General features: G+C 31.6%; 1 protein-coding gene across 1 annotated transcript in view; it reads right to left on the bottom strand.

The window, feature by feature from the left end:
- LOC117167501 (single Ig IL-1-related receptor-like) overlaps positions 1 to 11,384 on the bottom strand; it is a 176,238-nt gene that overhangs the window by 31,455 nt on the left and 133,399 nt on the right. Inside the window, exon 3 of the mRNA XM_033352495.1 lies at positions 9,007 to 9,220. Within this exon, the coding sequence (XP_033208386.1) occupies positions 9,007 to 9,220 (214 nt within the window). The remainder of the gene's footprint in view (positions 1 to 9,006; positions 9,221 to 11,384) is intronic.

Raw genomic sequence — 11,384 nt, 5'->3', positions numbered from 1 at the left:
GAAATTGTTAAATCAGACGAGTTTCAAGTTTTACTGGAAATCCTAACCTTCAAAGTGCATCTGCAATTAGGAAGATCTTAGTGAGCATAGGTACATATTTTTTTTAAACGTCTTTTCAGCTGAACTGATGTCAGCGTCCTCATAAGGTGTTCTAAAAAATATTCCCGCTTGGTCACTGGAAATTTTTCAATTCATATTTCGATAGTGTAGTAATAGCTATTTTAATTAGTCTCTGTAACAAATAAAAAACAGTTACATCTACAGATAGAAGACATGACTAACTATATTAGTAAGCTGAACTACCTATACAGGCAGCCGTTGTGACAAACCAAAGTAGTTAGTCAACCTAATTAGATAGTAACGGCAACTACTCCTGTCCCAACTAACAAAGATAGTCCTTACAACTAAATAAATAGCAGTACCATTATTTTCTAACTAGATTAGTTGTCCTAAAAATTTTTTTAGTTGTTTCAACTTATCTTTTTTTTAGTGCAGATATAATAAGAATCGCAGATTTTGACCATTATATAATAAGACTTTCTATATTTTGTTCTAAACAATGAAATTATCAATTTTTCCGTTTATTGTTTAAAAACAATGTATCATAGAATATTATTTATTTAAATTAAGCTCGTAACTTTTGAATTCTTTACATCGGACAGTGGGGCCGAGGGGCCGAAAATCGAGCGAATCTCTCTTTCTATTTCCATAATTAAAGTTTGAAAAAGAGATCGTTTCGACTTTCGAACATGCCCCGGAGTCCGACTGTTGAAATTGGAACTTCCCAAGCGTGAATGCGTGTAACTGTCGAAGCTTTCGAAGTTAGTTCACTTCCCAGTTATAAACATCTAACTTTGAGTGCTTCAAATTGAAAGTGCCGAGAAACTCGGACAGCTCTTTATGTCCCTCGAGGTTCCACGTCTGATACAATAAATTTTAAAATTTATGTCCCCATGAGAGAAGATTTATATAGTTAAAAGTTTTTAAATTATAATCCTCAGAAATTAACAAACCTCAGCGGTATGGTAACAGGCTTCTGATCAATAAACTAATAATTTCGTTCGTTCTATTTAATTAATTAAAACTTTTAGGCTTTTTCTTTTGGACTCTTTTTTTAGACTTCCCTTTGTGAATAAATGTGGCTCACGAACGTATATAAAATCGTAATATAAATCTTCTTGATTAAAAATTGAGAATCTCGGAACACGGTAGGCAGTTTTCCTGCGACCCCATTCCTACCTTATCGACGACTTTTAGAATAACTAACGTCCAAACGAAATGAGATATCTAGTTGGAAATATAGGAAAATAAATATAAATAAAGAGCACTAAGGAACGGTGTGTATGGTCCTAATTTTATTTTAAATTAGGAACAAAATCATAGATAACTTGCTTTTAAATTCTAGGATTGTAGAATCATTGAAAAGTTTTTTATTTCCTTTTATTTAATTTTCCACATTTTCATCGCGATATATAATTTCGCATGGACGTGAGTTGTTAAAGAAAAATGCCGGTAAGGTAGGCATCGAGTAAGTATGAAATGGCCTTAAGTGCATTATTATTATGACTGTTTTATAGGTTCGCAGGCAATGAATGAGTGTAAATAATTACTTATTTCGTGAGGTAGAAAGAATCAGATATAAAGGGGAAATTCTGACGATGGAGTGAAGCAGGACTATCGCATCCCGTCGGTCCGTCCCTCGATTTCTCGGTGCTCTCTTCATAACTTCTTTTTGTACCTTTTTTACCATTCCTCGAATCCCAACCTTTGTGAGCACCGTACTCGGCGGCCGTGGAAGAAATAAAGCGATTTACATGGTGAAAGGGCCCGAAGCGCATTTTCGAGTGTCACGGATCGCTCGCTCTGTAATTCCATGGGTTACGTGCACAGTGCAAAAAAGTTGCGCCCGGATCACCAGAAATCAGCACTCACTGCTGACGAAGCACGATAAATGCAAATTAAACTCGCAAAAGTTATTCCTTTTAGAGTTTATTCTTCGAAGAAAAAAGAATTCGTTTAAATTGAGATTTTTCTAAACCAAGTTTCCTGTTACCGACATTTATTCCTGGAGCAATCAAGGATTCGTGTCCGTGCTAAATTTAGCACGGACACGAATCCTCGATTGCTCCAAATGTTGGTGAATGTCGGTAACGCACAATTGAAGCTAGAAGCCTCCTACCTAACTTACTTATATGGCTCCCAGTTCTAATGAACCACATCAGAAAAAAAGACAGTAAAGTTGAAATAAGTCTCATTTCTGAAGGTATTGTCAATTTCATGCATACCTTGATGGAAACTAAAGAAAACTAATTGACACGCCTTGAGTTCCGCGAAACGCCGCGGCCAGCGGAATCAGGAGCCCGGTCGGTCCGTGTACCACGCCTTCGGGTTGGACGATTACTCTTTTTGCGACGTCCTGTAGGGTATTATACACGTAATAATGGCAGGACAAACCCACGGCCAGGTGAAGCCCAAGTCGTCAACTCGCAGTTCTCGAGAGTCTCAAACAAGAAGTCGGGAATCTTACTGTCTGCCTCGTACATCTTTCCCCTTGCTCTTCACCATCTTGCACACCCTGGAACCACCACCGCGCCGACGCGCCGTACTCCGTCATTACTCTAATGATACCTTTGTCCACCTCTCTGCCCCCTCGGCGCTTTTGCTCCCTACCACCTTCTCTGACTCCACGGCCCTGGTCACCTCCCATCCTTATTCGTTCTCTTTCTTTCTTTTTTTTTATACTTCTTCTCGATCTCCTTTCCACTGTTGCCAATTGATTATCCACCGCGAAATTTAACAAAGTTGGAAAAAGTTCAAGAAACCGGACGGAATGCAATTTTAGATTCTCATTTTTTAATTCAAGAGAAGTTGTTTTTTATTATTCTGTCGTAATAAGCTTTTTAGATAATTAGTTTGAGGAATTTTCCGCAGACCTGAATCTATGCTTCGATTTGGGATTTTCAGTTCGTATACAGTTTATATTATATAGCTATTTAGTTTACAAAGGGCGAACGAAGGGAGGATGCATCCACATTTTTGAACACTTTCAACAATGATATCAAGATTCGTGATAGTGAATCACCGCCAAGTAAAAAAGCGTGATTATATTTTCTGGAACCAATACTGCTTTTCTTACCTGTATCTTAGAAACTTCAGCCAATTATTCGCTAATTCAGTTGAATAGTTATAACTAATGAAAAGTGCATTCGTATAAGATTCTCAGTTTTGGGTAAATTTGGGTACAATTTCAGAAGAAAAATTCTACTAGAAAAAAGAACTATCAACCCTTTGATTTTCATATTAAGAATAATTTAATGTCTTTACAATTCAGTGAACAATATATACACTTAAATTTTGGACGATTTCCAAACTTAAAAGTTTCAAATTAGACAATTTTGACATTGAAGATTTGCTAATTTAATATTAAAATTTTTTTAATATAAACATTTTGTCTCGTTACTAATTTGAAGTACAGTGAAACCCTTCAATAGCCCATCCGAGAATTTATGCCGCACCGCAGCTAGTTGTCACAGGAGCTGCGCGGGGTCTGCGGTGATCACTCAGGTGAGCACTCAGGCGTGAACAGACAAAAGCGGAGCGGGGTAAAATGAGTTAGTTCCCATCCACCTTCAACTCCAAAATCGGCACAATAGAAGAGTTTCACTGTAATATTATTTTACACAGATTGGTTACATCACAATTCTAGACTTTGGAGGTTTTCAACTTTGAAACACAATGAAAGAAAATATTTCTATAAATACGAACGACTCAATAATTTTTTTGATACAATGCTAACTTTTTTGGTAATGTCAAAAAAGGATCTACAGTCCAAACCAATTATTGATAATTACAGTAATACCTTCATTTTAATCAATATTCTTTGAACGAATTAATATATTATATTGTTCACAAAAAAGTAACATCTAAACAGAAAAAAAAACTCTGGGTTTAACATTTTTTTTCTTATTTTTTAAGCCGTTTTTTGTTCAAAGTGAGTTTTTTTCTATGTTCGTGGTGTTTCGCGACGTAATAAGTGTCTACTTTGCAGACGAAATGGACGTCGAGATGAATGAAAAAAATGACAGTCGTGGTTTCGCGGTATACCTAATCGCCTCGGCCGCATTTCCAGATGGTACGTATGCTTTAAAGGTTACTTTGAAAATCAACGGCATAAGATCTTTAGTCGAGGTAAAGAACAGTACAGAAGAAAAAAGAATAGACAAGAAAAATAAGAAAAGGAAAGTTAAGGAGGGTAAAACAATTTGTTCGGGATAAAAGAGATTATCAGAGATTATAAAGCAAATGTAGTAAATAAGAATACAAAATTAATATTCCATTATTTTAAAAACTTTTTAAAATTTTGGGATCAGGAGATTCGGGATATCAAATTTGCAAAAAAAAAAGAGTTAGTAGTGATATAGAGTGCCCGAACCTATGAATATAGGAGAGACAATTTGATTTTACTGTAGGGTTAAGGGTATTTACATAGACAATGACACGGAAGTTCTAAACAACCTATATTTCGGTTAGCTTATTGTTCGATCTTGCTAATATTACAAGGGAGAATAGCTTCATTGAGGGTCAGAGTTCCGTCGAGATAGTTCACAATTGCACAGAAATGACAGGAACTTGGACTAAAGGACTTTATACAATTGTTGGGTGAAAATCATTTGTGGTTTTATATTCAAATTAATTTTAGATAGGACAAAAACGGAGTTCTGCTTTTAATACAAATAGTATAATTAGATATGAAACTGAAAATTTCCGCTGTTTTGTAAAACAGAAAATTCAAGATTGCTACAAAATCTCAATTTCAAAATTCCCTGACTTTTCCCTGACGAATTTTAATTTTTACTGGCCGTTATAAATTTTTCTTTTATATATAAAAAGAATTTTACACCTTATAGGCCAATTATGTTAATGCAAACAAAGGATTGTTTCTAAATGTATTTAAAACAATTTTAGTGACAACAGTCATACACAATTTGATAGGGGTAATCCACAAATTACGTAAGACATACGTAAAATCCCTCAATTTTCAATTAAATGAGTTTTCAACTCCAAAAGGTAAGCTTTGAACCAAAATTGGAAACATTACATTTTCAGTTACGACCATTTTTAACCAAGAAAAAATAAATTTTCAACCAAATATTTTTCAATCAGAATGATGAATTTTCGATTTACAAAAATGAATTCTCAAGTAAAAGTGTAATAGTTGATATTTCGTCCAAAAAGTATGTTAATTTTTAAGCAAAAACAGTTTAATTAAACCAAAAATACACATTTCCGTGAAATTGATTGAATCCTAAAAAAAAGCGACTAATTTTCAAACGAAAAAGAGGAATTTTAAGTAAATGAGTCGAATTTTCAACCAAGAAAGATTTCTCAGTCAATAAAGAAAAACAATCTCATCTAAAATGTTGAATTTTCAAGAAAAAAATATAAATTTGTTACAAAACAGTCTAGTCTTCTACCCAAAAATATAAATTTTCTACAAGTGTCAACAAAATAAATCCATTTTTAACCAAAAAAAATTAATTTTCATTTGAAAATAGAATAGTTAGATTAATTTATTTGTTTCCAAGAAAATTAATATTCTACCACAAAAGACAAATTTTCAACCAAATACAAGATTTTTCAACCAAATAGTTGAACTTTCAACTGCAGAAAATAAATTTTCAACCAAACATGGAATAGTTAAATTTTCGTTTGAAATAATTAATTTTGAACATCATAGTTAAATTTTGAACAAAAGAAACGGGTTTTCAGCTAAAATGATGAATCATCGATTTAAAAAAATGAATTTTTAACAAAGTAGTGCCACTTTCAACTAATTAGTTGAATTTTCTACCCAAAAATAGGAATTTTCAATATTTTAGCAAAATTGTTGAATTGTCGAAAAAATAGTAAAATTAACTTCAACTTCAGTTTATCGAAAATTGCTCGACACTGTGAGATTCTTCCTAACATTCCCTGACTTTCTGGAATTCACTGACCTGTAGCAACCCTGAAAAGTGTTTAAATTTGCATAAATGAAGCTAAACGATATAAATGTAATGAGAGAGCTAAAATTTTGTGAGAGCTAAAATTCTGTGATACTGGAAAGTAAATGAGGCTTTTTTCTCGGAGTGTGAGTGGCAGAAAGTAATTAAGTATAAAAGGGTTCTATAGAAAGTACAATTTACGGTTGATGACGCACGATAGTGTCGGTGGTCGTATACAATTTTCTGGCAAGAACATCCGTACTTTTCTACCATTCATGTGAGAAAAAGAAATACAATAATCGAGGTGTTCGCTACCCAAGACTCATTCTCAACTTTTCTATAGGGAGTGCTGATCTCTTTTATTTCTAGCTAGCTGTACTCGAACGATCTCGGTCAACTACTTTGAAGACCCAAAGAGCACTTTAAGCTGGTTCCGATCTCATCCTGATTTCCGTTAGTCTTGGAAAACACCTTAGATGGCTTCGAGCCAAGGGTGCAATGCACGTTATCTTAGGTGTACAATTTTGAAAGAACATCAATGAAGATATATATCTCCTTTTAGTGGTTTTAGTAGTTTCAGTGGTGTTAAATTCTTCAAGTAGTTCGAATTGAGCGAAACTAGAATTTATTAATATTACCTCGAAAGTGCATGATATACAATTGATGAAGAATTTAGCACATCTATTAAACTCTAAATAAAATCAATTGTATTAAAAAAGAATTCTACTAAATTTAATAAATAATAATATTGATTAGTAAGTAGATTTGATAAGAATCAAATCAATCCTTCATCAAATCAGTCTTCATTAATTAAAAGAATAAAACTATCCAATCATTTCGTATTATGCTTTTAATTAATGAAGATAGTAAGACCTACAAAAACAAATCTTACTCTTAATGATATTGATTTTGAGTTCCAGGAACTTTAAACAAATTCAAGAAAAATCAACCGTATTTCAGAAGACTAAACTTCAACCAAGAAAATTAATTTGCATTGAAGAGAATTTAAATAAATTTACCAGAACTAAACGAAACTTAATTAAATTGACCCATATTTAACTTATTGAAAGGAAATCAATTAAAATAAAAGTAATTTGAACTCAATAAGATAAAATGTATCTGAATATAAAAACATTTACTCTATTCAGAACAATTTTAATCAATCTAATAAATAAAATAAAATTTATTTCAAGCATAAACTTTGGACAACATAGAACATAAATGGAACCAAAATTAATAAATTTGAAAAATCGACTGAATTCAGGAAAATTAAATAAAATGGACCTAAATTTAACATGCTAAATTGTATAAATTGAAACCTAAAATTGAATTAAAAAAGACTCAGCTGAGTTTAAGACTACTTTTAACTAAATTGAACGGAATTAGAGATAGAGAATTAAATTCAAGCTGAATTGAATTGATTTTAAGTGAATTGCATCGATATAAAATGTATTCGCCTAAATTTAAGTCAATCATAATAAATTCAGTTAATTTTAAAGTGAATTCATGTCATCTGAAATTATCAGGGACCAACAAATTTTGACATTTTTGCATAATTCATTACTTCTATAAAATATTAGTCAAATAATTAAATTTTTGGAATTATCTTATAAACAAAAATCCATGACTCGTTGTGAAACATTTTCCTTGGGTTATGTAAATAGCGTTTACTTCACGAATTTTTTGGTACGATAAGTAAATTTATAATGGCGATAACACTGCCCTGCAAATTTAAATTTTTTTATGAGAATAAGATGGCACCTAGTGTTTCCTAATGGATTTTTCGTACTGAACACGAATCTGGTTTCAAAAACCTTCAATCACGTTACATTTTTAAGAAAATAAGGGTTGAAACCCCTAAAAGCGGCGTTTTTAGCCATTTTTGAAAAATTGTAGAGCTGAACCATGACGTGCTACGAACTTCGCTAATATCAGAAATTAAAGACTGAAACAAGCCCTTTCAAATGAGCCCTAGGTTAAATTAATCGCATGTGCCCTTAGAGCTGTGTGTGTGGGGGGGGGTGTTTTTGTCTAGGGGTGAAGGAAGAAAATGATAACAAAAAGGATTTAAAAATATTTACACCCACGCCCAGGCATAATAAAATGTGCAGTGCTTTTAAAGGCTTTTTAAGGGTTGCTGATTAGGAATATGCAGTTAGGTTTTAAAAATTCAATATGGCGGACCATTTTTTCAAAATTTGATCGTATTGTTACTCGGAGATTAGAATGGTCTAGACTACGAATATGCAGTTACATTAAAAAAATTCAAAATGGCGGATGTTAGCAAAGTTTGTAGCACGTCATGGTTCAGCTCTACAATTGTTCAAAAATGGCTAAAAACGCTATTTTTAGTGGTTGCAACCCCTACTTTCTCCAAAACGTCACGTGATGGGAAGTTTTCGAACCCAGATTCGTGTTCAGCACGAAAAATTGATTCGGAAACACTAAGTGCCATCTTATTCGAAAAACTCATGTAAGGTAGTGTCATTAGAGAACGGGTTAATTTAAAGAAAACTTGCAAAACACGCATTAAAACTTCAATATATAGTTTTTAAGAAAATTTTATACAAAACTGTAAAAGGCGAAAAATACATCAAATGACGATTCTTTGAGCTAAATTTCTTTGCGTTTGAAATTATCCTAAATGATGGTCTGAAATAATCTTTTATTAATCTTTCTATTCGAATTTAAAGAAAATTAAAGCCGGTTTTCTCGACTTTTTACAGTTTTTAACTTGAAAATTTCTGAGGCAGCACTTATAATTATCCGATCGAGTTTTTGTAGGGTTCAAATTTCATTATTTGACATATAATTTGAAGAAATCGAAAAGCATTTTCCCTTTTTCAGATAAAGCTTTTTTGAGACCACCTTATTATACATTTCAATATACTTAAAGGAAATCAATATGTTTACAGGTGAATGGAAAATAATATACTACATATGAGTGCGCTCGTTTAAATTAAAACATGAGAAAAATTGGCCAAATGGTGTGATAAGAAAAGAGGTATTCAATTTTACTCACCGAGAAACTCTGTGCTGAGATACCCTTCCGTGATTGGGAAGAGTGATGTTGCTGTCTGCTTTGGACCAGGTCACAGAGTTCCTGGCATCAGGAAGACCGACTCTACCAAGATAAGCCTCGCAGAAGAGTCTGGCAGTCCCTCCAAGAGGAACTAATTGAGAAGCTGGCTTAAAGGTCGGCAATGGTCTTCCAGTGTATCCACCTGAGTCCTCACCTGAAATTAATTGAAGCCATTCATTAATTTCCATCTATTCTAATAAATTTATAAAACTGAAACTGCTCAATAATACTAAATACACTCATCTATAACGAAAAATGTTAAATGGAGGTAGTAGGGAATATTTTGAAAAATCTTATTAACTCATACATTATTCTAAATATGACGCTTCCTATAACTTTAATAATGAAATAACTAGATTTACTTGATGGAATTCAAAAGCTTTCAAATTTGTGGTTTCCGTATATTCTTGAGCGGTAATTATGCGGTTAAGCGGTAAAAAATGAAGACGTTTAACGAAGCAGAAACTTGAATAGTGAAATTGCACAAAGGCCACTAAACTGCAAAAATAGTGCTTAAATTTTGGAGCATCTGATCTGATTAGATACAAACTTTACAAGATAGAAACTAAAGTATCAATAAAAAAAAGTTGGAAAGTACCGTTTACCATATCTAGAAATTTTTTAATGATTCAAGTTTTATTTTAAGTTTTTAAAAAGAATCTAGAAGATTTGAAGACAATTTTTTTTGCTGGTTTAACCGTTTTTTAATCAAACTCAATTATTTAAATAGGGAGAACATTTCAAATTTTTTTAATATAATGTAGATTTTTGAAAATTTCGAAAAAAGAAGTTTTAAAAAGATTCGAAGATTATTTAAATAGTGAGATTTCCAAAAATGGTTAATATAATGTAGATTTGTGAAGATTTCAAAAAAAGAAGCTGTTTAAGAACTTTGAGAGGTTTCAAGTGAATCAACGAAAATTCTTCAGATTCGTGGGAAAATTTGAAATGACTTTTCATTTTGAAAAATGAATTTTAAGAGTGAATTCACAAAGATTTCAAAACATTTAGAATGATACCCTAAAATGTCGTACAAAAATTTAAAGGATTTAAAGTTAATTTTTTCAATTTTGCAAGATTATAATATTTTAGAAAAAATCGGGTAAGTTTCCAAAACAAATTTTCAATGCAGATTTTGAAAAGAAATCTTTTTAAGAATTTTGAAGGTTTCAAAGACAGAAACAATTTTTTTAAGAATCCTGACAAAATTTTTAATGATTTTTTTGTCTAAAAATTAATTTTAAAAGAAAATTGACAAAGATTTTAAAACATTTTACATCAACTATTTTCTTTAAAATTCCTCTTTTTTGGGTGGACTCAACTCTTTTTGCTTCAAAATAAAATGTCTTTTTGTTAAAATATTAAAAATGACATTTTTCGTTTAGAATTCATCTTTATTGGTTGAAAATGCAACTTTTTTTTTAATTCGTCTTTTTGATGGAAAATAAATCTTCTTCGCAGAGCATTATTTTATTTTTCTTAAGCATTTACCCATTTAAATGGAAATTCTTCTTCATTGGATGAATTCAACCTTTTTTCATTTAAAAATAATATCTTGCTTTATTGAAATATCGTCTGTAGTTTTCGTTGAGATTTCATCTTTTTAGTTAGAAATTCCACTACTTAGTTAAAAATTGAACTACTTTGTTAAAAATTCATTCTTTTAAGATTCTTAATTGTAGTAGAAAATTCATCTTTTAGGTTGAAAATGTACATATTTCGTTGAAAATTTGGCTTTTTTATTAGAAAATTAATCTTCATGGTACAAACTCTTTCCTAGAAAATTTATCTCTTTTTGTAAAAAATTAACCTTTCTTGGTTCAAAATTAAACTGTTTGGTTAAAAATTAGTCTGTTTTGGTTAAAAATTTAAACACTTCGGTAAAAGCTGGTCTTTATTGGCTGAGCTGACTTGATTTAAAATTAAAATCTTTTATACGGTTGAAAATTTAACTTTTTGGCTGAATGTTCTTTTTTGTTAAAATTTTTGATTTCACGTATCTGAAACATTATTTACAGTTGAGTAGTTCCCACGTGTAAGCGAATTATGGTATAAATTTTAACATGTTTGTTGATTTTGACCATAATTCGCTTACACGTGGGAACTACTCAACTGTAAATAATGTTTACGTACTTAACTCTTGTCATTTTAATGTTAGCTTACGCTAACATTAATATACAATTCGAGGCGGACAATTTCATCATGTATTTAATGAAATGCATGATAAATAATTTTATTTACGAGTTGATATATTTTCCCCAACATTCTCATGGATTTCTTGCTAATAAAAATTGAATTTTTGACGTCGCTTTTTTATC

The sequence above is a fragment of the Belonocnema kinseyi genome, chromosome 2, assembly GCF_010883055.1.
Source record: "Belonocnema kinseyi isolate 2016_QV_RU_SX_M_011 chromosome 2, B_treatae_v1, whole genome shotgun sequence".
Lineage (NCBI taxonomy): Eukaryota > Metazoa > Arthropoda > Insecta > Hymenoptera > Cynipidae > Belonocnema > Belonocnema kinseyi.
The sequence above is the reverse complement of the archived record's forward strand: the minus strand, read 5'-3'. Positions and strand labels throughout refer to the sequence as shown.